This window comes from Muntiacus reevesi, chromosome 2 (assembly GCF_963930625.1).
Source record: "Muntiacus reevesi chromosome 2, mMunRee1.1, whole genome shotgun sequence".
Classification (NCBI taxonomy): Eukaryota; Metazoa; Chordata; class Mammalia; order Artiodactyla; family Cervidae; genus Muntiacus; species Muntiacus reevesi.
In genome coordinates this window covers 223,139,359-223,163,104 of record NC_089250.1, presented here as the reverse complement: position 1 = coordinate 223,163,104, position 23,746 = coordinate 223,139,359, and the positions used below count along the sequence as shown (strand labels likewise).

The 23,746-nt window shown below is 43.5% G+C and overlaps 1 protein-coding gene across 1 annotated transcript in view; it reads right to left on the bottom strand.

Moving 5' to 3' along the window:
* CDH13 (cadherin 13) overlaps positions 1 to 23,746 on the bottom strand; it is a 978,634-nt gene that overhangs the window by 438,855 nt on the left and 516,033 nt on the right. The window contains exon 5 of the mRNA XM_065925094.1: positions 10,142 to 10,294. Within this exon, the coding sequence (XP_065781166.1) occupies positions 10,142 to 10,294 (153 nt within the window). The remainder of the gene's footprint in view (positions 1 to 10,141; positions 10,295 to 23,746) is intronic.

Below are 23,746 nucleotides of genomic sequence, written 5' to 3'. Positions count from 1 at the left end.
GAAGAGGAGGACAGCCTGTTTTCATTGTCTCCTTTGCTCCTTCCTCCTCCTAGTCCCTGCCCCCGACAAATACCTCCCTTCCTTCTCCCCCACCACCCTGCTCATTTTTACAAAATGGGGAAAAAAACCCAGTATGCTTATTGATGTTGAAAATAAATGAAGATTGGGTAGTAGAAGCTAGAATGGGTGTCTTATCTGTGTTTGCAGAACCTAGTTCCAGGGGTTGGGGGCAGCCACAATGCCTGCTTTGGAGGGATAACAAAACAGCAGCAGCACTTTTTTTTTAGTACTGAGAGTCAAAACCATTGGTTAATTATTGAGCTTGCTCTTGTAAATTTAGCAGGTTAGATAAAATGGGTCTAAAAGATCTTGCAGTCCTGATATTTTGTGATTCTTCAGCATCTTGGGGGGAAAAAGCCCCCAACTCATTTGAAAAACAGCTGTAAGGAAATAGGTATGGCTGTAGCTAGATAACTAAAACAAACACATAAACAAGAAAAAAAAATTAAAATTGATCCTCAAACATTTATTCATCCTATAAACGTTTGGTGGGCCCAGGCTGTGTGGGCCAGGTGCCGGGGGATGAGAAAGTTGAGGAAGGAATGTGGGGTCCTCTCACTTGCCAAGATTGAAGGTGAACCTCTTCTGAGGAGTTTGTGCTAATGAAGTTTAGAAAATAACGTTTCCGTAGCCTCGAGTGAGGAAGCGGCTTTGCTTAGTGGACCAAATAAGTAATCAGTCAGGAGTGACTCGGTGGTCTAATCCAGGTATGTGGCTGCTTTGGGGCGTCGGGTAGCCTCTTCATGCCTCAGTTTCACCAGGTGCACCTGACAGATAAGGACAGGTCGCAAAATGAGGTGCTTGGAAACATGAAGAACCAATTGGAAAAGAGTAGAACAGAGATACTCGGAGGTACTGGCGTGGGGAGACGCTGCAAGCAAATCCTGAATTATTTTTTTCTAAAGTGAGTTGGAAGACAATCCGTTTATTTATTTATCAAATTGTGTTTCTCTACATTTTAATCTTTTAAGTACTTGTGTCGAAAGAGACATGAGAAAGGCATTCATTTCAGATATTCACTCAGAGTGAAGCAGTTGGTTGAGGGAGATCAGATTTTTGAATCTTGCCTACTGTGTCATTAACCCCAACCCTAGTGATGAATAAACTGGGGCATCAATGAGTTGTTTCAACTCCATGGTTCTCAAACTTGGCTTCACAGAGGAAACACCTGGGGAGTTTGATAAACGGACTGATGTTTGGTCCCACTCCAACGCATTCTGATTTAATTGGTTTGTAGTGCAGCTTGGGCAGCAGAGGTTTTAAAAGCTCTCCAGGTGATTTTTTTTTAAGTGGAGCAAAGTCTGAGAACCACAAAAAACTTAGTCAAGGTTACAGATCTAGTGTGGCAGAAAAGCTGGTTCTGCTGAGCCCAGGGCCAGCTTCATCCTGTCAGGGATTATCTTTGCCTGTACTGGCTAAAATCTTCTGAAGACACTTTCATCTCTGGCCTAAAAGGTTGGTTTCGGAGAAATAAGCAAAGGCTCGGTAACATGGTATTATGTTTAACAGCCATCCAAAGCTGAGAGACGAGAGAGTGAAGAAACCTGGGACAAATTTGTCCGCTCTCAGGAGCCATTAAGGAAATAAAAACGAAGGTGATTGTGAAGAGCGTGGGCTGGACTGAGAGGGCTTTCACATGGCATGCTAGGGCACCTGGAGAAATAAGCACCTTTCAGGCACAAACCCATGACCCCACCAGCAGCACTGCGATGGGATTGGCTCAAAGGCTACCTTCACTGAGGCAAATTAACAAGCCATCTGCTCTGGAGGTTAATACTTAGCGTATTTAGATCTGGGCTTCTCAAACACCTGCCAGCATCAGAACCATCCGCAGGACTTGTTAGGTCTGAGGAGGAACCTGAGAATTTGCACTTCTACCAGGTTCCCAGATGATGCTCCTGGTCTGGGAGCCATGCTTTGAAAACCACCCATTTGGATGATTCCCTTCTCGGGAGCAACACATGGTACTACTGACATCCAACCATTGGACTGCTCGCTGGATGTTCAATCACTGAGTGTCTGCTTTCACCTCTATTTCCCCTGCAGGGAGTTCCAGCTACAAAACGACATGTGAAGCGATGGCTCCCAATTCCAGAACACTCAGGAAGAGACTGTAACTAGCATTATGCGAACACCTCCTGCTCACCACCTACAACACCACTAGGAGATGATCCTGCAATCTCACCCTCATTCTAAAGATGAGAAACAGTTGAGAAGAAAATAACTTGCCAACGGTGATACAGTATCAGGACAAACCATGAAATGGCTGATATTTACCCTTCTTTCAACTATAAAAATGACAATTTCATATGGTTCCCTTAATAGCAGAGTATAACCTCAGTAGGTCTCATTGCAAAGCCTGAGCTTTCAACTCAAGTTCTCTATCTCCTCCCAATTAGGACTCTTTTGCAGGCCACGTGTCTTACTGATAGATAGGACCGAAGTATGGAGACGAGTTAAGAGCATAGGTGTGAAGCCAACTCTCCAAGAAAATACTGGTCACTGGCCCTCAACTAGGTGTGATTGTCACTGACTGCCTCTCACCTGCAATAAACTGTACTTGTGGCATGGCTGACCCCATGGGTGGCAGCTCCCACCCCAGGCCCCTTGCTAGCTCAGCTGGAGTGCTTCAGATGACAGAGGTTCTCCTCTACATATATCCTAGCATGAGATTCAGTGAGGGAATGAAAGACATAGGCAGTGGGTCTGATTTGGGGATCTGAGGTTCCAGAAAGCATGGGATCAGAGTCATCCAGGATTTCAGGGCTGCCAAGGCAGAGTCTCTACCACCCAGTTCTGAGCATCACAGGAGCACGGTGATAGGAAGAGGTGGCAGCGATGATGGCTCCTCTAGAGCAGTCAGTGCTTATTGGCTGGGGGCAATTTTGCCCCTGTGGGATGACTGGCAGTATCTGGAGACATTTTTGATTGTCAAGACTGGGATGGGGGGATACTATTGTCATCTATTAGTAAGAGGCCATGTGCATTTCTAAACACCCTACGATGCACAGCCCCCATAACACAGCATCATCCAGCCCTAGATGTCAACAGTACTAAGATTGGGAACCCTTACACTAGAACTGTATCATAAATGGCTGGGTATTTCCTGTAGTACCAGTTTCCAGTATTTTGCATGCAATACAGGTTGTTGGGTCTTTTTGGCAATTCTAGAAGCTACCTGCTGTTGTTTAGTCGCTAAGTCATGTCCGACTCTTTGTGACCCCATGGACTGTAAACCTACCAGGCTCCTCTGTCCATGGGATTTCCCAGGCAAGAATACTGGAGTGGGTTGCCATTTCCTTCTCCAGGGGATCTTCCCAACCCAGGGACTGAACCCACGTCTCCTGCTTGGCAGGCGGGTTCTTTACCACTGAGCCACCTGGGAAGCCCCAAGCTACCTATACTCTTAAATAAATCCCTTTCTTTGCATATTAGTTGGAGGGGATTTTGTTGACTACTATCAAGAATCCTACCTAAAAATGACATCCATGGGAAAGACCAGACTAGAGGATGAAGAAAGAAGTAGCTTGTTCCCACAGTTGAGAATCGGGGAGCATTCCAAATACAAATGTCAGCCAGGGCAGCACACGTCTGCCACGGTAAAGTGTGCATCACCATGTACAATATAGACATGTTATAAGGAGGTTAACCACCTCAGTCACTCCCTAATCTGGGTAAATCTACATCTCCCAATTGTCTTACCATCACTAATGTTGTGATACACTATTTCCACATGACAGCAGCATTTTTCATCTTAACATATTTTCTGATAAACTGTCATGTGGATTAGAATCGGGGTGGAGTCATGAATGAAGGGAAACATAGGAGCAAGAATACCCTTTGTCTATCTGGTATTTTCCAATTTCACAGTAATACTCCTAATTACGAAGTCAAAACTTATCCAAGAAATTGGCTCAAACGAGAGCACGTTATATCCCAGAAAATGTGAACAACTTTTCAGAAGGACACAATGAAATCCTACTCAGTTTCTGAGGCCAAGACTACAGATGGTTCCCGTTACCAGTTCTGTAGTTGAGAATGATAAACGTGTTAAGCTCACCTTTAAAAAGATCAAATGAGATCATCACTTAGGTATTTAGCACAGAGCCCTGGCACGTTGTAAATGTTCAATAAATGTTAACATCCACATTAAACAATAATATATCTTGAGAACCACTTTGGCCCTCAGCTAACACATCGGTAAGGACAAGATAATAAACCAGTTTCAGGTTTGTGTGTGTACAACTCTAGAGAGTTCTTGGGGACCTAATAGGTGCTCAGGAAATGTCAGTTCTTTCCCTCTCTCCACATGCTCCCCTTCTCCCACTAAACTCTGACACCTCAGCCCTTGCTGGATCTCCCATAGTGGACAACAGAGCAGGTAAAGGTCTCCTGACCATGACACCGGTCCACTACCACAGTCCTGCTTCCTATTTCGCCTTTCACCCCCCACTGGGCCCCACCCCAACCCCCCACCTGCCTAATAGACTCTGTCTCCCACTCCACTCCCGTCCTCCTATATTGACAAATTTGCAGCCAGCAGATTATAGTCACAGTGTGAGGGAATCATTACCACCTGCTAATATTTTTATAGAATTTCATAAACTTGGTCATTCATGAATCATTTACAGTACTTTATTCCAATGAAGAGTTCACAAATCACTCAAACACTGGCAAAATGCATAATAATGAGTAATATTTCAGGAGGCTTTGCATTAATATGTCAGCTTCCAATACTTGCAAGAGCTAAATTATTTTGCCAGGTGCCACTTCGGGTCAGAAGCATAGAAAGCCCTATGGGGGCTGCAGTAGGGAGAGTGGGCAGGAGGCAGTGGGCCTTGGGAAAAGATAGTAAAAGTATTTAAGAAGAAGTAGATCATTCAGCAAGTCAAGTTCCCTTTAAACCCTTGGAGTTCCTGGCAAAGAGGCCTAGGCATTTGCAGACTAGACACCAAAGACTAGTTGCGGGTAAAAGAGAAAGAAGTGATTCTTAGTAACTGAAAATGCAGGGCTTTGGAGGTGTAGAGAAACAGACAGGGTTCCCAGATTCTGTACACACCAGCTGCGAGACCGTGAAAAAGTTACTTAACAGTTATTTGCTTATCTGTAAAATGGTGTTAACACCTAACTTTTGAAGTCTCTCATGTGAAATGGATTAAGTAAGAGAATGTATATGTATTGTTTAGCACAATATCAGCTGTGTACAGTTCAATAAACAGCTTCAGTGATCACACACATCCAGGGACCCAAGGACAAATTTATCCCAGATTATTTCTCATTGTGCAAATCTCTGAGGTTTAGTTAATGACGCTTTCTTGTTGAATTTGGGGTGTGTTAGCATCTTGTAAGTAAACAGCATTTACCTTTAAAATGAATAACAACACTGAAGCAATTGTAATGGCAACCCATTCACCCACGTGCTCTCTGCTTTTTAAACCTGCAGGAGGGAAAAGTAAAACATGGGAATTGGAGACCTAGGATTCTGCTCTTTGAAGAAGCAGGTTTGCAACCAACCACAATAACCACGAGGGACATGATGGATCCAACTGCACTAGTAAGACAGTAAATCATTTCTAAAGAGCTGCTTGAAATGAGCCAGATTTGCAACATTGTTGTGCCCAAAGTATATTAAGAAGAGAGGAACCCAGTTCTCATAAAATCCAGAAACAGAAGAGATAGGAAGAAACAGGAAGCCAGGAAGAAAATGACAAAGGCTGGGGAGTTGGCATTAGAAACTGGGCCATTGCGAGGCTGGTGAAGAGAGGCTCAAGCCCAGGCCATGTTTGCCACTAGCACACACTGACCTGCGCAGGAGTAAACCAAGCCACACAATGAACATGGCACAACTCCCTGAAATATCACCTGTACACAAACAAAGCCTAGACATTAAAATGAGAGCTACATGAGGGCAGGGAACTGGGTGTGTCTGGTTTCCCACTCTATTCCTCACCCTACTGGTCTTCAATGAAATATACTTAGAATGAATGACTCAATGAGTTAGGTCACATGCCGTGGAGTACATTATGAAATTACAAATAAACCCAAGATTATCTAAGAGAAGTTCACAGTTGAGATGAGAAGACTGGGCCACAACTCACAGCTCCAGAGACCATGGAGCTTTCATTCATCTCCTGTGCTTTCCCCATGATGAATTCTTACATATGGTGAGACCATGCTTACTCTGTTCCTGGTACTCTTTCAAATGCTTGACACGCATTAACTCCTTTAGCCCCTTCATCCTATGAGATCATTGTTATTACTGTTCCCATTTCACAGATGAGAAAATCGAGGTAGATTGTCTGCTCAAGCTTCCATAGCTAGTTGTAAAAACTGTGCTTTAATTCAGCCAACATGGGTACATGCAAAACTATGTTTTTAACTGCTATAGGCTACCTGACCTCACTTTAAGGAAATATATGAGAATCTCTGTGGTACAGACCAGACTTTATTTTACTAGCTGTTTGCAGTTATTAGTTAATAAAAACTAGTAACTTCATCTTTTATAATCATTAAAGGTGCTAGTAACTATCCACATTTTATGGATGAGAATCACAAGATCAGAGAAGGTAAGTGGGTTGCCCAAGATCACACAGCTCACTAAGCAGCAGTGCTGAGACTTGAACAATTTTCTGACTCCAGAGCCATTGATAATTAATCACTATATCATTTAGATAAAGGATTCCCTGGTGGCTCAGAAGGTAAAGAGTCTGCCTGCAATGCAGGAGACCTGGATTTGATCCTTGGGTTGGGAAGATTCCCTGGAGAAGGAAACGGCAACCCACTCCAGTATTCTTGCCTGGGAAATCCCATGGATGGAGAGGAGCCTGGTGGGCTACAGTCCATGGGGTCACAAAGGGCCGAAAACAACTGAGCGACTTCACTTTCATCATTTAGATAAAACTAAAAATGAGCTAATTAAAAAAAAAAAAGGTGGGGTTTTCATGCAAGCCTCCTTCGGATACCCTATGAGCGTTAGAAAAGGGCTGTCCTCTACCTGTGGATGCAGCTCTGAATGCAGTGTGGCTTTTGGATAGTAAGTGGGGGGCTGAGTCAGGCCTTTCTCATCCTTCAGCCATCCGCCTCCCCCTTGTGCAGTGAAATCCCTGCACAGCCATACCCGACAGCCCTGTGCTCAGCTTGTGGAAGTCAGAGGAAAGAGGCACCTCATGAATCAAAAATCCTCATTAAAGAAGTCTCTGACTGGGACCCTTGACAACATCAAAACCAAGCCACCTGACTGACCAAAGGCCACCTTCTCATCCCAATTAGTCCCTGAACGTTGGTGTTTGAGTTTTTCCTGTGTGACTGCCCTGAGGTATCTTTCCCTCACTGTCCCTGGTGATCAAGGTTACTGCCATCTAAGGAGAGTACTCACACTGAGGTGGGCCCTTGTTTATGAAAACCCAGAAATCTCTCTATGAATGTGGAACGTTGACTTTTTTGAAACCAATTTTGGATCCCACAAACAACAGATAGGATCAGGTAGCCAAGCATGCACCTAAACTCTCACTTAGCTCTTAAACTAGCTCCTAAGGGGTCACTCTAAAAAGGGATCGTTCAGTCTCTCATTTACCAATTCTTACTCCTGGCAACCAGCTTTTTCCAGTTTCTCTGATTCATGCTAGTCCTATTTCCAGGCTACAGAACACTTCCAAGAAAAATTCTGCCTCTTTATTCTTTGTCTTTTACCCCTTCCATCTCCTAGGAAATTCTAGAGCTCAGCTTCCTCCAGGAATCTCTCTTTATTACTTAAAAGAGGGGCAGAAAATGCTATGATGTTTGGCTCCTGTGAGGATATAGAAGGGAAAAACCACAAGTCTGTTGTCTATGTCAACCTTCTCACAGTTGAAGGCAGGAAACTGATGTTAAAAACTTGTGGAGCTTAACAAAAAAATTAAATCATCTTACAGGAAGAAAATGAATAAGAGCAGCTTTAATTTACTGAATGCTTGCTAGGTTCTGGGCATTATGCTAAGAATTTGTAACGATAATTGTATTTCATTTCATACAATCCTTAGACATCCTGGTACTATCCCCACTTTGTGGAAGAGAATCACAAGATCCTCAGAGAGGGTGAGTGGGCTGCCCAAGATGAAAACAGCATAGTCAACAGCAGTGCTGAGACCTGAATGGCAATTTGCTGACCCCAGAGCTCTGTATCACTGTGCTATGAAATTATGAGATGTATCATGTCTTTAGTTCCTTATGTCTGAAAATTAATAGATATTCCCATGATAGGCAGGGAAAACGAAGAGGGGATTTACCAACAGTCCTGCAGCAGCTGGACATTGACAGCTGCCAGGTCACCTGTGGTCACCGGCAGGTCTGGCTGGACCTGGGAATTTCAGGTCCAACATTCAATTTCTACAACAACCAGATTCCCCAAGGGTGTACACTGAAGATGCGCCGGTCACCCCTTGGCATCCTCTGACGGACAGTAACCCCTGCCAATGCTCACGGCATCTGCCTTTTGGTGACACTTCCGAGAGGAAGGTCCTCTCAGGACTGGGGACCCTGGACCACACTGCTCAGCATGAGGCTGGATGGGCCTTCCCCCGACCCCCGCTGCCCTGTATTTGTCCAGCATTTCAATGCCTTGAGTGTGTTCCTCTATCTTCTCCTCACTGGAAACCCACAGCACTCCTGTTATTAAGTCAGCAAGTGTTATCTACATTTTATAGACAAGAAACTGAGGACTGACACCCACATGGTCTTCCCAAGGTCAGCATCTCATGGTGACAGAGGAGGCTACGCCCAGGGAATCAATTCCCCAGCCAGAGCACTTGACTCTCCAGTGCAATGTCCCTCCACCCTTTGTCCTTAGGAAAGGAAGAATATGGGATTTTTTTTTTTTAAGGGAAGAGATGGTCATGTTGTTGAAGTGGGATTAGGATGCTCTTACATGGTGTTTTGATGAAGATAAATGCTAAGTGCAGGCCTAGAAACTGGTCCTTCCATCCTCCCCGAATCTAATCCAGGGGATGTGTGATGGGCAATGGCCTGGAAAGCAGACCCTGGTGGCTGGGCCTTGTTCCCAAGTACCTGCTTTCAACTCAGTGCACTGCATCCTGCTAAGAGCCTTCCCTGAAAATGATTTGGAATTCTGTCTCCTCAAAAATTGAGCTACTACCCCCAGAGGCTTGGTCCTTAACACAGCTGTGAGAAGGGGATTCTTGGGGGTGTGGCAGAGAGGGGATAGGAGGGACCCACAGCCTACGTGAGATTTGATGTTCCCCCAATATCTTCATGCAGCTACTTTGCTCTCTGAATCTTGAATGAGTGTCAACTTCTGAAGCTATCTTTTACAAATAGGCTTTTGTTTCTCCATATAAAAAGCAAGTGCATTGTAGAAAAATCAGAAAGAAAAAACCAAAATATCAGTAACACCAAATGCAACCACTAAGACTCTGATTTTCCTCTATCATGCTTCTTCACAAACACGTACCCATCACGATATGTGTAAACACTCCATCTGTAATGAGGACACCATATGTGCTGGTGTGTCTGTTTCATTCAATATATTGAAAATCTCCCGTGTAACTAGAACTTCTTCAAAAATATTTTAAATGGTTGTAGAAAGCTTCCTTGAAAAATTGTGCCATAATTTAACCATTATACATTGCTGAATATTTAGCAACTGTTTCCATTTTAAGGATTGTGTCCGGCTATAACATCATTATAAAAAATCTGACTGAATTTCTCCCTATTTCCTTAGGATGAATTTCTCTAAGTAGAATGAGCAGGTCCAGGGGTTTATTCTTTTTACAGTTCTTTATTATCAAGCTGGTTTCTGGAAAACCAACATTAACGTAGAGTTTGTGACCTCCTCTGAGATCCCCCAGGGGCCCCTTCTTGGTTTTTCATGCCCAAAGTTTTGCGCAAACCCGGAGGGCTCTACTGATGAGACAGGGGCCCTCACTGCTGCTCTGTCAGGGTTCAATGCCACTCGGCTCCCACAGACACACACTTGCCGTCGTGCAGCCCCGGGTTGATGAGGCACAGAAATAATGAGCTCAGCGGGAGGAGAGCAGTCTCTGAAAGACACGTCTCCGTGTGGGGGTGGGCACTTGGGGGTACTCACTTGATAGGTAGCGATGGTTTCTCTGTCCAAGTTCCGTGTCACAGAGACACTACCCGTGTTCTCATTGATTCTGAAAATTCCTTTAGGCTCTTGATCCACTCCCTTTCCAGTGAGCCGGAACTTGGACCCTTCCAGTCTGTCACTATCGACTACCTGGTCAGAGAAACAGAGTGACATTTATGATTCTGGCTGGAAAACAGACAAAACACAGGGCCAACACACCGCAGTGACCAGTCCCCTAGTCACAGGTGCTAATGCAGAGGTGCTGGATGAACTTGACTAAAGCAGCATCACCAAAAGTAGTGTCATTGGTTTAACACCTTTCATTCTAACATGCAAATCTCTGCAGTTTTCAGCTGGGAAAGTGTACCAGCCCTGGGGTGACATATAATGATGGATCTGGGAGGGAAGTAACTTTATGAACTTCAAGGTTGGACATTTATATTATCTTTAACTCCTGGGAAACAGACTTTTTCCTACAAGTAAGACCAAATAAGCAATGGAAAACACTGGACAGTCCTATACTAGGCAGGCATTAATCAGGATTCTAGCTAGGTGTTCACATGAGTCTAGTCACCAGCAGCACCACCTATACCCTTGCTTCTACCAGGTATTCAATACCAGACATTTTGCTGAGAAGGCATTTTACACGCACTTTTTTTTTTTAAACTCTGACAACAATGCTGGGGGCAGAGAACATTATTATTCATACTTAATGAATGAAATCAATGAGACTCAAAGAGATTAAGCAAGTTTGCCACAGTCACAGTTATTAAAGAAACAAGGAGGGTATTCAGAACCCATCTTCCATGTCTTTAGAGGCACACTGCAATATCGCTGTGTCTGGATTTACTTCAAGGGAATTCCCTATTGATGGTCAGCCTTGATTAGACATTTAAAGAATAAATTGAAAAGGTAAAGATATAGGAAAGCAATTTCAGGCAGACATAGCAACACAGACAGGCAACAGACAGGTGAGAGAGCTTAGAAAATTCCAGAATGGTTTGAGAAGAGGTGAGGTTGAGAGGTAATTAGAAGCCAAACTATGTTGCTTTGTTTTGATGTCATCTGAAAGTATCCAACTAAAGAGAAAACCATTATTTGCATAGGTTAGTTCTAAAGTTTTACCAAGTATTCATGTATATGTAATATCAATTTTCCATAGATTATCTGCAAACAAATTTGATTATAACATTTTAAAGGTCACAAACATAATAGACATTCAGAACATACCGATAAAAGAAAGCTAATACTGATCTGGCTGTCATCAATTCACAACTAAACAGGTACCTATTGGGCTGTAGTCAACTGAGCTTGGAGGGTTTAGGCGGCTGAACCAGAAATGTGCCTTCTAGTGGAATGAGGAAGAGGTGTGGTGGTGGGGTCGGGTGCATTTCTGGGATCACCATGCCTGCAATTCTGATGGGCGCCACCAGGTGGCAGTGGCGTCTAAGGCAGCATGAGCCTCATGATAAGGTTCCTCTGCCAGGACTGGTGGAGTAGGAGCACAGTTCCATATGGCAGTACAGCTTTTCCTCCCCCCCCCCCCCCCCCGATTTAAGATATTCTTTATTAAAATACACTGAGTGTTCTGATTAAACATCAATTACCTCTGTTTGCATTTTTTAAATTAACAGAAAATATCATCCAAAGCAAGACTAAAAATAAGGTATGTGATATCTTCTGATGAAAAGAATTTTCACTGTCACTGCTTGACTAGATTTAATCCAAATGACATTATCCCCACTGCTTGGAAGCTCCACGAGGTCAACAGCCTCAGCATATCGGGCTCGCCACTGGATCCCAGTGCCTGGCAAAGTGCCTGGCATACAGTGGAACCAAGGCCAATATCTGTTTAATGAGGAGCTCACTGATTAGACAAACATATGTCCCCATCCTGGCTCGGCCAATGATCAGCCTGTGGCCCTGAATGTCATTTTTTGCCTCTTTGGCTCTTGATTTCCTTATCTGTAAAATGAGGATAATGCCACTTATTTCCCAGGGTTGGATGAGATAGCGTGTGCAAAATACATTCCCGGCACATAGAAGGGGTTCAATAAACCAGAGTTAACAATTAGAGTATTAAGATGAGACATGGGTTCGATCCCCGATCTGGGAAGATCCTCTAGAGTAGGAAACGGCAACCCACCCAGTATTCTTGCTTGGAAAATCCTGTTGATAGAGGAGCCTGACAGGCTACAGTCCACGGGGTCGCAAAGAGTTGGAGACGACTAAGGGACTGAACAACAGCAACAAATTATGCTGTTGTTAACAGGTTAAGACTGACACCTCCAGGCATAAAACATAACTTAGCTACAATTTTTAAAGAAAATCCCTTTCTAAGGGAGCACATTTCCTTTTCAAAAACAAAACTCACAGAACTCTCTGGTTTCTGGAGAGAAGTGTTCTGGAGGCAGCTTTACTGTGGGGATGGGCCCATCTTGTTTCTTTATCTCGGACATATTTGCCGCTGTCCCCCTCCCTCGCTTACCACTTTGGCCCAACTGTGGATTAAAACCTTCCCCTACTCTACACATGAACTGGTCCTCTCCAAAGACTTCTGTTGGGAAAAAGGCTGGATCTCTTTGCCATCTCTCTTCCAGACTTATTTTAAACACAAAACACTATTAGGAACTCTTAAAAACCTGTTTTCTAGAAAGCCAGTAAAGCAAAGTTGGCATTTCTCCAAGTCCCACACTTCCATGAGTTTCAAAGGCACTCCAGGGCTTGGAGAAACCTTGGAGAATAAAGCATGGAAGTTGGTGTCATTCACCAGGGAAAAGATGGGAGTCTGGGCTCAATTTAGATTTAGAAATTAACCATCAGCTCTCCAGCTTCTTGGTCCCCAGGTGGGGCTTCAGAGAGATCCTGGCCCACTCCAGCCTGAACTGGAGAGATAGGAGGTATGCAATGGCCACAAAGGAGGCCTCAGCCACACACCAAAGCAAGTCAGGTGGGTTTCCAGACGACCTTTATTATACTGGGTAAACTCCTAAGATTTGTCCAAGTGCTCCTGCAGGGCTGTGGTCCCTAAGGCTGTGGTCCTTTTCCTGGTGTTTAAAGTGATGGAATATAAGAAATCCAGTGCACTCCTGCCCAGAACAAATCCTGCCACGAGTCTCTGCCCCTGCTGCAGCTGTTAACACCCATTATACCACATAGGAGGGCTTCACAATTAGCTGGTCTTTCCTATTATTCTCTGTAATTCAACACTTCTTTTCACAGTGGGTTTTTTTTTTCCTCCTTATCCTCTGAGTTGAAATGAAAAAAATAGCTAGTGATGCCAAAGAACTTGGACCCTGGGTGCCAACCCTCTGAGAAGTGTGTGTACATAGCATGCAGGTCCTGCTGCATATCTGGGTAAGGCCACTTCCCCAGCAGCAGTGGGGGCCGCCGGCATGCCAGCTGTGCTGGGAGTGGGAGCATGGCGCAGGTGGCACCAGAGTCCTCTGCGCCCTGCCAGGGGCAGGGAGTGCAGGGGCTTGGAGCAGCCAGTGCTGCTTTCTCTGAGCTTCAAAGGGCATCCTCACTGCCTACTTCCTACAGAGTGTGGTGCATTACAGACAAAGCTGGAGCCCCCTAGGAATCCCATTCCCACATCCACTCTCTGTTGCCAATGACACCAAGTCATATGTGTTTTAAAGATACTCTGTGAATTTATATACACATTTATGTGCTCATAGACTATACAGCAATTTGGAATGTTTTCACACTGAGAGGATCATTTTGTATCAGTTCAGTTCAGTCGTTCAGTTGTGTCTGACTCTTTGCGACCCCATGTACTGCAGCATTCCAGGCCTCCCTGTCCATCACCAACTCCCGGAGTTTACTCAAATTCACAACCATTGAGTCAGTGAAGCCATCCAACAGTCTCACCCTCTGTCATCCCCTTCTCCTCCTGCCTTCAATCTTTCCCGGCATCAGGGTCTTTTCAAATGAGTTGGTTCATCAGCTGGCCAAAGTATTGAAGTTTCAGCTTCAGCATCAGTCCTTCCAATGAATATTCAGGACTGATTTCCTTTAGGATGGACTGGTTGGATCTCCTAGCTGTCCAAGGGACTCTCAAGAGTCTTCCCCAACACCACAGTTCAAAAGCATCAATGCTTTGGTGCTCAGTTTTCTTTATAGTCAAACTCTCATATCTGTACATGACTACTGGAAAAACAATAGCCTTGACTAGACGGGCTTTGTTGGCGAAGTAATGTCTCTGCTTTTTAACATGCTGTCTAGGTTGGTCATAACTTTTCTTCCAAGCAGGAAGTGTCTTTTAATTTCATGGCTGCAGTCACCATCTACAGTGATTTTGGAGCCCCCCAAAGTCTGTCACTGTTTCCCCATCTATTTACCATGAAGTGATAGCTGTGAAAAGAAGAGAAGTGAAAAGAAAAGGAGAAAAGGAAAATCTTCCCATTTGAATGCAGAGTCCCAAAGAATGGCAAGGAGAGATAAGAAAGCCTTCCTAAGTGACCAGTGCAAAGAAATAGAGGAAAACAACAGAATGGGAAAGACTAGAGATCTCTTCTAGAAAATTAGAGATACCAAGGGAACATTTCATGCAAAGATGGGTTCAATAAAGGACAGAAATGGTATGGACCTAACAAAAGCAGAAGATATTAAGAAGAGGTGGCAAGAATACACAGAAGAACTGTACAAAAAAAGATCTTCATGACCCAGATAATCACAGTGGTGTGATCACTCACCTAGAGCCAGACATCCTGGAATGTGAAGTCAAGTGGGTCTTAGAAAGCATCACTATGGACAAAGCTAGTGGAGGTGATGGAATTCCAGTTGAGCTATTTCAAATCCTAAAAGATGATGCTGTGAAAGTGCTGCACTCAATATGCCAGCAAATTTGGAAAGCTCAGCAGTGGCCACAGAACTGGAAAAGGTCAATTTTCATTCCAATCCCCCAAAAAGACAATCCCAAAGAATGCTCAAACTACCACACAATTGCACTCATCTCATATGCCAGTAAAGTAATGCTCAAAATTCTCCAAGACAGGCTTCAGCAATATGTGAACTGTGAACTTCCAGATGTTCAAGCTGGTTTTAGAAAAGGCAGAGGAACCAGAGATCAAATTGCCAACATCTGCTGGATCATCGAAAAGGCAAGAGAGTTTTAGAAAAACATCTATTTCTGCTTTCTTGACTATGCCAAAGCCTTTGACTGTCTGGATCACAATAAACTGTGGAAAATTCTGAAAGAGATGGGAATACCAGACCACCTGACCTACCTCTTGAGAAACCTATATGCAGGTCAGGAAGCAACAGTTAGAACTGGACATGGAACAACAGACTGGTTCCAATTGGAAAAGGAGTACGTCAAGACTGTATATTGTCACCCTGCTTATTTAACTTATATGCAGAGTACATCATGAGAAACGCTGGGCTGGAGGAAGCACAAGCTGGAATCAAGATTGTTGGGAGAAATATCAATAACCTCAGATATGCAGATGAAACCACCCTTATGGCAGAAAGTGAAGAGGAACTAAAAAGCCTCTTGATGAAAGTGAAAGAGGAGAGTGAAAAAGTTGGCTTAACGCTGAACATTCAGAAAACTAATATCATGGCATCTGGTCCCATCACTTCATGGCAAATAGATGGGGAAACAGTGCAAACAGTGGCTGACTTTATTTTTCTGGGTTCCAAAATCACTGTAGATGGTGATTGTAGCCATGAAATTAAAAGACGCTTACTCCCTGTGAGGAAAGTTATGACCAACCTAGACAGCATATTAAAAAGCAGAGACATTACTTTGCCAACAAAGGTCCATTTAGTCAAGGCTATGGTTTTTCCAGTAGTCATGTATGGATGTGAGAGTTGGACTGTGAAGAAAGCTGAGTGCTGAAGAATTGATGCTTTTGAACTGTGGTGTTGAAGACTCTTGAGAGTCCCTTGGACTGCAGGGAGATCCAACCAGTCCATTCTAAAAGAGATCAGTCCTGGATGTTCATTGGAAGGACTGATGCTGAAGCTGAAACTCCAGTACTTTGGCCACCTCATGTGAAGAGTTGACTCACTGGAAAAGACCCTGATGCTGGGAGGAATTGGGGGCAGGAGGAGAAGGGAATGACAGAGGATGAGATGGCTGGATGGCATCACCGACTCGATTTTGAGTTTGAGTAAACTCATGAGGACATGAGTTTGAGTAAACTCTGTGAGTTGGTGATGGACAGGGAGGTCTCGTGTGCTGCGATTCATGGGATTGCAAAGAGTCAGACACGACTGAGCGACTGCACTGACTGACTGATGGGACTGAATGCCATGATCTTAGTTTCCTGAATGTTGAGAACTCCATGAACAGTATCATTTTGTATAGTATTTTATAATTTTTATATTCAATGTGGTTGGAGGTTCTACAAAATATGCAACACTTTATATGTATTATTACATTTGTATGATATAAATATATTTTATACTTCATAGTTAGAGAGATACAGACTTTGGGGGGAAGAGTAACTTTCCACTTATAGAAACACTGCCTGGATACCATAGAGCTCCCACATACTTTTCATCCAATTTCCCCTAATATTCACATCTTTTATAACCATGGAACATTGGTCACAACTGAGAAATTAAAATTGACATGTGACTATTAACTAACAACCTCCAGATTTTATGTATTCAGATTTCACCACACCAATTTTTCTACTTCTGTCATTTTTCTGACCCAAAATCTAACCTGGAACCCTGTTACTTTTAGTGTGTTTGCCTCCCTATGGGTTCAGACATTTCCTTAATTATGCTGACATCAGTTTCTACCCACTCATGGAAAATATATTTGATATATCAAAATGCCATAGTCACCAAGTTCTATATATTCTCTTTAAGACCTTCTAGCCCTGCCTCCCTGCCAGTCTCCAGTACCTGTAATTTAACTCAGATCCTCACTAAGGTTTTTGACTGTCTTGTTGTTGGGGCCCAGAACAGTGCAAGGTACAGAGTAAGCTTTCACTAAATATTTGCTTTAAGTAAATGAATATTACGGTAGTCTCCTAATAGGCCTCTACGTTTCTGATTCTCTCTTTTCCCCTCCTGTCCTAAATGCAACCAGAATGATCATTGCAAAATGCAAACACAAATATGGCCAAGACAGTTTCCAGATTAAGACTTTCACAGGTTCCCCATTGCTCCCAGGTTAATTACCTCAGGGCCCTCCTTGATGGGCCTCCACCTGCTTCTTCAGTTCTCTCTCTTGCCACCACCAACTGTGAGCCAACCACAAACTGAACTTTGCCCACTTTCTCTGGACCTGGGTTAGTCAGACTCCTATCTTTCATCCTGTCTGCTGGAGTCCCTCCAGGTCTTCCTGGACTCAGCACCACCAGGGACTGCCTGCTCACTGGAGCTTCTTCTGACTCTCTGCCCCATCTCCAAGGAGACCAGCCTCATCTTCTGGTCCCAGCCCTGCTCACCACTGAGGTCTGTTAAAGCACAGAGAGCAGATGGCCCCTTGGTTGGGGGTGGTAATTGTCCCTTGGGCTATTTGTTTCTTATTCTTTTAACATTTCCTGGGTTTGGAACGTAGAAGACACTTGACTAGAGCTTTGAAAAAAAATACAACTTTGTTTGCATGTTTTTATATGACCGTAAAACGCTTCATAAACTCATAAATTAAAATCTGTTGTACTAACTTTTTTGTATGTGTGAAAATGTGGTCACTTTATCTATGTAACATTAGTATCTTCTCATTTCTCTTTTTACAAGCCCTCAGGCAGTGGTAATGCCCAGGAATCATGAAGGGACCTGGGACACTTCCCCATCCTTACAACCTGCAAAGGGCCCCCTTATGTGAGACCCTCTGTCTGAGCAAACACCGTGCTCATGGTGTAAAGTGACTCCAACACAAATACCACAGCACTTCTTCACTGTCACAGCCAACTAAATGGATACTCTAATTCTAGCTATTTAGAAAATCAGGATATACTTATTTTCAAAGGATAGACGACTCTATCTATATAAGCAATATGGTCAAAAGGATAAAAAACTAGAAAATAATCAAACCCCTTGCCCACAAATTTTCAAAGGGAAATGAATCACATGTGAACAGTACAGGTCTTTGGGAGATAGAGTTAATAGGGTAATATTTTTTTTTCCTTCACTTTAGGATACTTTTGACTTCATAAGATGAGCCTATATTACTTGCTATACAGTAAAGAAATTAACCCAAAAACAAAACAACTTTTTTAAACATGTAAGACTAATTGCTGGAGCTTGGGGTATACACTAATTTAGAAGATATTTTCTGCTCCATATTAAGTAGGAAAAAACTCATGTATAGCCTTTACCTATAGTTATTAGAAGACATTTGTTTTGTCCAGTAGGTTGGTTCTCTAAGGTGATTTGTAAGCAGCAATTAATTCTCTACTGTGGTTTAGTCCTTGACATGCCTTTGAACTTGAAGATACTTAGCCATTCAGCAATCCAGGCAGCTGTTAGATTCACGCCCTTCTCTCACTCTCATGGTGCTCAATGACTTTCAGCCATTAGGTCATAAATCAACAAGGGGAACTAAAGAAAACCCAAGGCCAAGAGTTTCAAAATTCTTGGTGGATAATCATAGAACCCACACTCTGGCAATCCACTGAGGGAGGATGAGAAGCAGAGACCCACAGCACAGACCAGGGGTTCTTGTACCAGCAGGCTGTGCTCACCACCAAATTCAAATGGCTTATGCCCTCCCATGGAGGGGGTTAAAGGTATGAGCAGGATGGAACACTCAGGAAGGAAAAACAAACCCTAGTAACACATGATGAGGGGAAATCTGAAACCACTACCCCGACCCTTCATTTACCAGCACTGTCATTGCACCAGCTTTGATACCCTTCTTTTTTAAGAAAGGATTTAAGATTATGCCTAAACTCAGTTTAAGCCAGAGTTCCATAGGATTCATTGTTAGCTGGAGAGGTGGGTAGGTTAGCTTTATTTTCTGATAGTTACAATTTTTTGGTTACTTTCTACAGTCTATAGAAAAATTTTTAAGGATAATATTTCTTAATTTACAAGTATTTCCAACATTTTAATTTTTTACTTCCACCTTACCAGAGAATAATGTGGTTTATGAAATTTCTACTCTTGAGGACTTTTTAAAACTTTATTCACAGCCAAGTACAATGTCATCTTTACTAAATGATCCACTAATACATGGAAAGAATGAATATTCTGCAGCATTATTCATGATAGCCAAAAAATGGAAGGAAACTAAGTGTCCAACAATGGACAAATGGATGAATAAAATGTGGTACGTCCATAAAATGGAATATTATTATTCAAACTTAAAAATGAAGAGAATTCTAATACATGCTACCATATGGATAGAACTTGAAGACACTATGTTAAGTGAAATTATTCAGCCACAAGAGGACAAATATTATATGTATATTTAAATACATGCATAATTGGCACAATGCTATTCTCACTGAGGGAACTCAGTTTATATTTAATATATCCCAAACTGATAGTACCGCTCACCCTGATGGTCTGTTTCTCTGCCATGATTTTTTTAAATTAATTTTTATTGGAGTATTTCCGTGACTTTTAATAAGATGCTTCCTTCTTGATTACAACTTCCTCTATTACCTCCCTACCTTCTTTTCTTCTGTTCACAATATTTATTGACCATTCATGAGTTCCAGAGTGTTTAAGGGTCATAGTTCAATAATCTATGAAGTCCACATTATGCGATATTGGAGATTTGCTGAAAGAAGCTACAGCAGATCAGAGAAAGCAGAAGTCATCTTTGGGTCACTGGGTCACTGTGCCTTGTCTGGACCCAAAGTCCATTCACTACCCATCAGTATCACACTTCCACATCTCTTTATTGTCCAAGAGAATAACTGGGATCCTTATATGTCCCTTTCTAAATTTCTCGTTTCTTAGTGCAGACTATGAGTTTCACCCCCCTGCTCATTGGACCCCTTGACTTTGCCTTTTGTGGTTCTACCAAAAATCAAGATGTTCCACACTGCCTCACCTCCAAAATCAAGATAGTCCTGAAACCTCTGGTTAGAAATCTAGATTTTCTATACCTGCTGTCTCTATTAATGAATCAGATTTATAGTAGTGGGGAGTAGTCACCAAGGCTGTTCCTAAATAATCTGCTCCTCTTCTAGGACTATACTTTCACACTAAAGTTGATTGTGGCCATAGGACTTACTTTAGCTAATGAAGTGAGAGTGAAAGTGTTATCAAAACACCAGTGCATGTGCCCAATTCACAGTAGAGGCCAAACAATACCAAAACGTCAGAATCTGAAAACAAAAATGTTTACTGCAGGACTCTGCAAGGAAACAGGTGGCTCATACCTTAAAAACCCCAAACTGCCTGAAAGCTGTCAGCAAAGCCCTTTTATAGGAAAGGTGAGGGAGAGGCATGGTTATTTGTTGCAAACATCTTGGTGTCAGATCTTTTGTTTTTTCTTTTTTTAATTTATTTTTTTAGCTAGCGGAAAATTACTTTACAATGTTGTATTGGTTTCTGCCATACAACAATGCAAATCATGGTCAGGTGACAACATTCCTCTAAACTCCCACCAAAACAAATGCTATTCTCTGTTCTGATAAGTACGGGCCAGGTCCCTCAGCACAACTTTCACCCTCCAAGGTCTAGGCCTGGCTGAGAGGAGAGGGTCCCTGCAGGCACTGGTTACCCTGCCCCAAATTGTTTGCCCAGCACCCAGTCTGGGTCTTCCCACCAGTGCCCAGGCCTGGCTGAAGAGGCAAATCTCAGCTGGCAGCTCCCTCAGGGCCAGGTCCCCAGATCTGCCAAGCCACCACTGTTGAGGGAGCCAGGTGCCCAGGACCCAACTGGCCTCAGGCTCCTCACACCACCCAGTGGGGGTTGGTCCCAGAGATGGCCGCTGCCATTAGGTCACTGAGGCAGGAATGGGGAAGAGGGTCATCGCCACCTCAAGGCCTGGGACCCAGCCAGTGGGCAGCCTTGGTGAGGGCTCTGGACCCCCCAGGACACACAGTCTGTTCCCTGGGCCCCCAACTCACCCGCTGCGCAAGGCTGGGACTCGCCTCTCACCTCACTCTTTGTATGAGGACCACCACTCTGACGACCTTTGACTGAATACTCCACTAACGGTCGCTCACTGGCTGTTGCTGGCTTGGGGGAGGGGCCCACTGCAGCACTGACCAATGGCTGAGCAGGATCACTAACGGTCACTCAGTGACAGTTGCTGGCTTGGGGGAGGAGCCCATTGCAGCGCCGACCAATGGGTGTAAGACCATTAGTACTCTTGAGGTAATCATTGGCTGGTAATGGGCTGCGAGGTAATGGTGCATGCAGCAGCAGCAGTGCTAAGGGCTGCACAAGGCATAGTACCACTTCACAGCTTAACTTATCCTGACTAATGCACAGAGTGGTTAGGACAATCGGGTCCTAACAGCAGCTCGGAGCTCTAACCATGTGGACTTATAGCGAGTCACGTGGCCTCTCTGAGCCTCTTTCCATTCTTCTGCCAAATGGGGAAAATGATGCTTGTTCTATAAAGGGTTGTGGTGGATAAGGGTCTGAGAGATATGACAGGCTTAAGTACATAAACATGCTCAAGAATGTAAGGCTATTGTTCATTTTATGATTATTAAATAGTGGTGATGATGATGACTATGACAGGCAATTGTTTATCAAATGCTGACACTCTGTCACACACTAGTCTAAGCAACTTACACACATTAATCATTTAATCCTTACAACGACTCTGTGGGGTAGGTAGTGGTGTTAATCCCCACTTTACAGAGAAAGAAACCGCATCACACAGACCTCGCCAAGTGAGGTATTATCAGTGAGATAATGGCCCTGCATTTGAACCCAAGTATCTAGAGTCTGTGGCTTTAACTCCTTTAACTCCTACTCCACATGGCCGACCGGTCAGAGTGCCGGGTGGTGTGGGTGGCCACAGGAGTAGGATCAACAAAGCATCCGAACCTGGCACTGCTGGAAGGTGCTCCTGCTCTGGACTCCTGCTGACATACCCACCCCTGAAGACTAGGAGCACTGATATTCATCTCAGGTCTCTGTCAAAGGCAGAGCCAAGATTAAGGGCTTCCAAGTCTCAATTCCCAGATTTATACTTACCCAAGGGGTCACCTGTTCCCTCTGTACATCAAATTCCTGGCAGGAACATCTTTACCTTCTCACATGCTCAGAGTTTTGTCACAGTAATGGTACAATTTGGTGGGGGGGGGGGGTGGTGGTGGTGTTAGCATGCATTCTGCCATCTAAAAGGATAATAAATTAATCATGCCCTTGGGCACTCTTGAAATACACACTTGTAATCTCTTACTAACTTGCCGAACTTTCCTTCCTGGTCACTGCTCTGCTCCTCTCCCTTCTATCAGCTTAGATTTTTATGGTTTCCAAAGAAATATTAAACCAAATATTTATGCACTCATCTGAACCACAGTTCAGAGAAAGCAATGTAACAAAATCAGCATTGTGAACCTGGAGCTAGTCCCATTTGGAAGTAATAAACACGAACAATTGAACAATTTCTCCCTGGAAATGCATGTTGGCTGCCCTTTCACTGAGGATTTCAACACTTATTCTTATTATTCTTATAATTCAGGGAAAATTTTAATGTTAAGTCTGATGCTTGGAAACACAAGCAGTGTCAAACATAAATATACAATTTCAATCATTTTCAACTGAAAGCCTGACATTCTATTTGGCTTTGCATGGGTTTCAGTTAGAAGAACCTGTGCAAACCGGGCTTTCAAGTGTCCCATTCTCTGAAGTAGCTACTCTTTCCCACAATAGGATCACACCTGACTAAAATCTTTCAAGGCACATACCATCACTTTCAGGAAAAATACAGGCTCCCCCAGAAATGCATTCAAGGCTGTTTATAGCCTGTTCCCTGCCTGTGTCTTCAGCCTCGAGTGTCACTGTGTCTGTACACTTCTCCTCTACTGTCATTTCCCCAATTGCCAGGTTTGAGTCCACCCATCTCAGCCCTGGGCTTGCCTCTTCTAACCCACAGGCTCCTATATAAAAGCAGAGCCTTGTCAAACACATCATCTCTTTCTGGATCCTGGGGTTGGGACAGGAAGAGATGGAGTCAGTTGGCTGAGGGCTGCAAACCCTTAATGTCTTATCAGCTTGAAAGCTGAGTCTATGTTTTGGGAAGACCCAGTTGGGCCATAAGTGCAGACCTTGACAAAGAAAACAATCCACTTGGGAAATTAAAAAAGAGAGTAATGAATAATTGTGTGTACGTGAAACCAGTTCAGGCTCAAGCATGGTACGTGTTACTACCCTGCATCTGGTAAATGACCCACTTCAGCATGACTTAATCTGATGCCTTAGCCTTGGTCTCCAAATTACACTGGCAGACTGAACTATCACAGTCCCCTTTCCCAGTGGTGGCTGGTGAATGGCTATAATTCACCAGGACCCTACCAAATGGAACTTATATGACTCATTCCTTCATTCTCAATTCTTTAATTACATTCATCTCTTCAGAGAAGACTTCTGTGACCAGTGAAAGACTTCTGTGAAAACAGTGGCTCCTCCCAACATCATCCTCTATAACCATTTTGGTTTTCTTCACAGAATCATCACCTGACATAGTTATCTGTTTGTTATATTTTTTTTTACCAT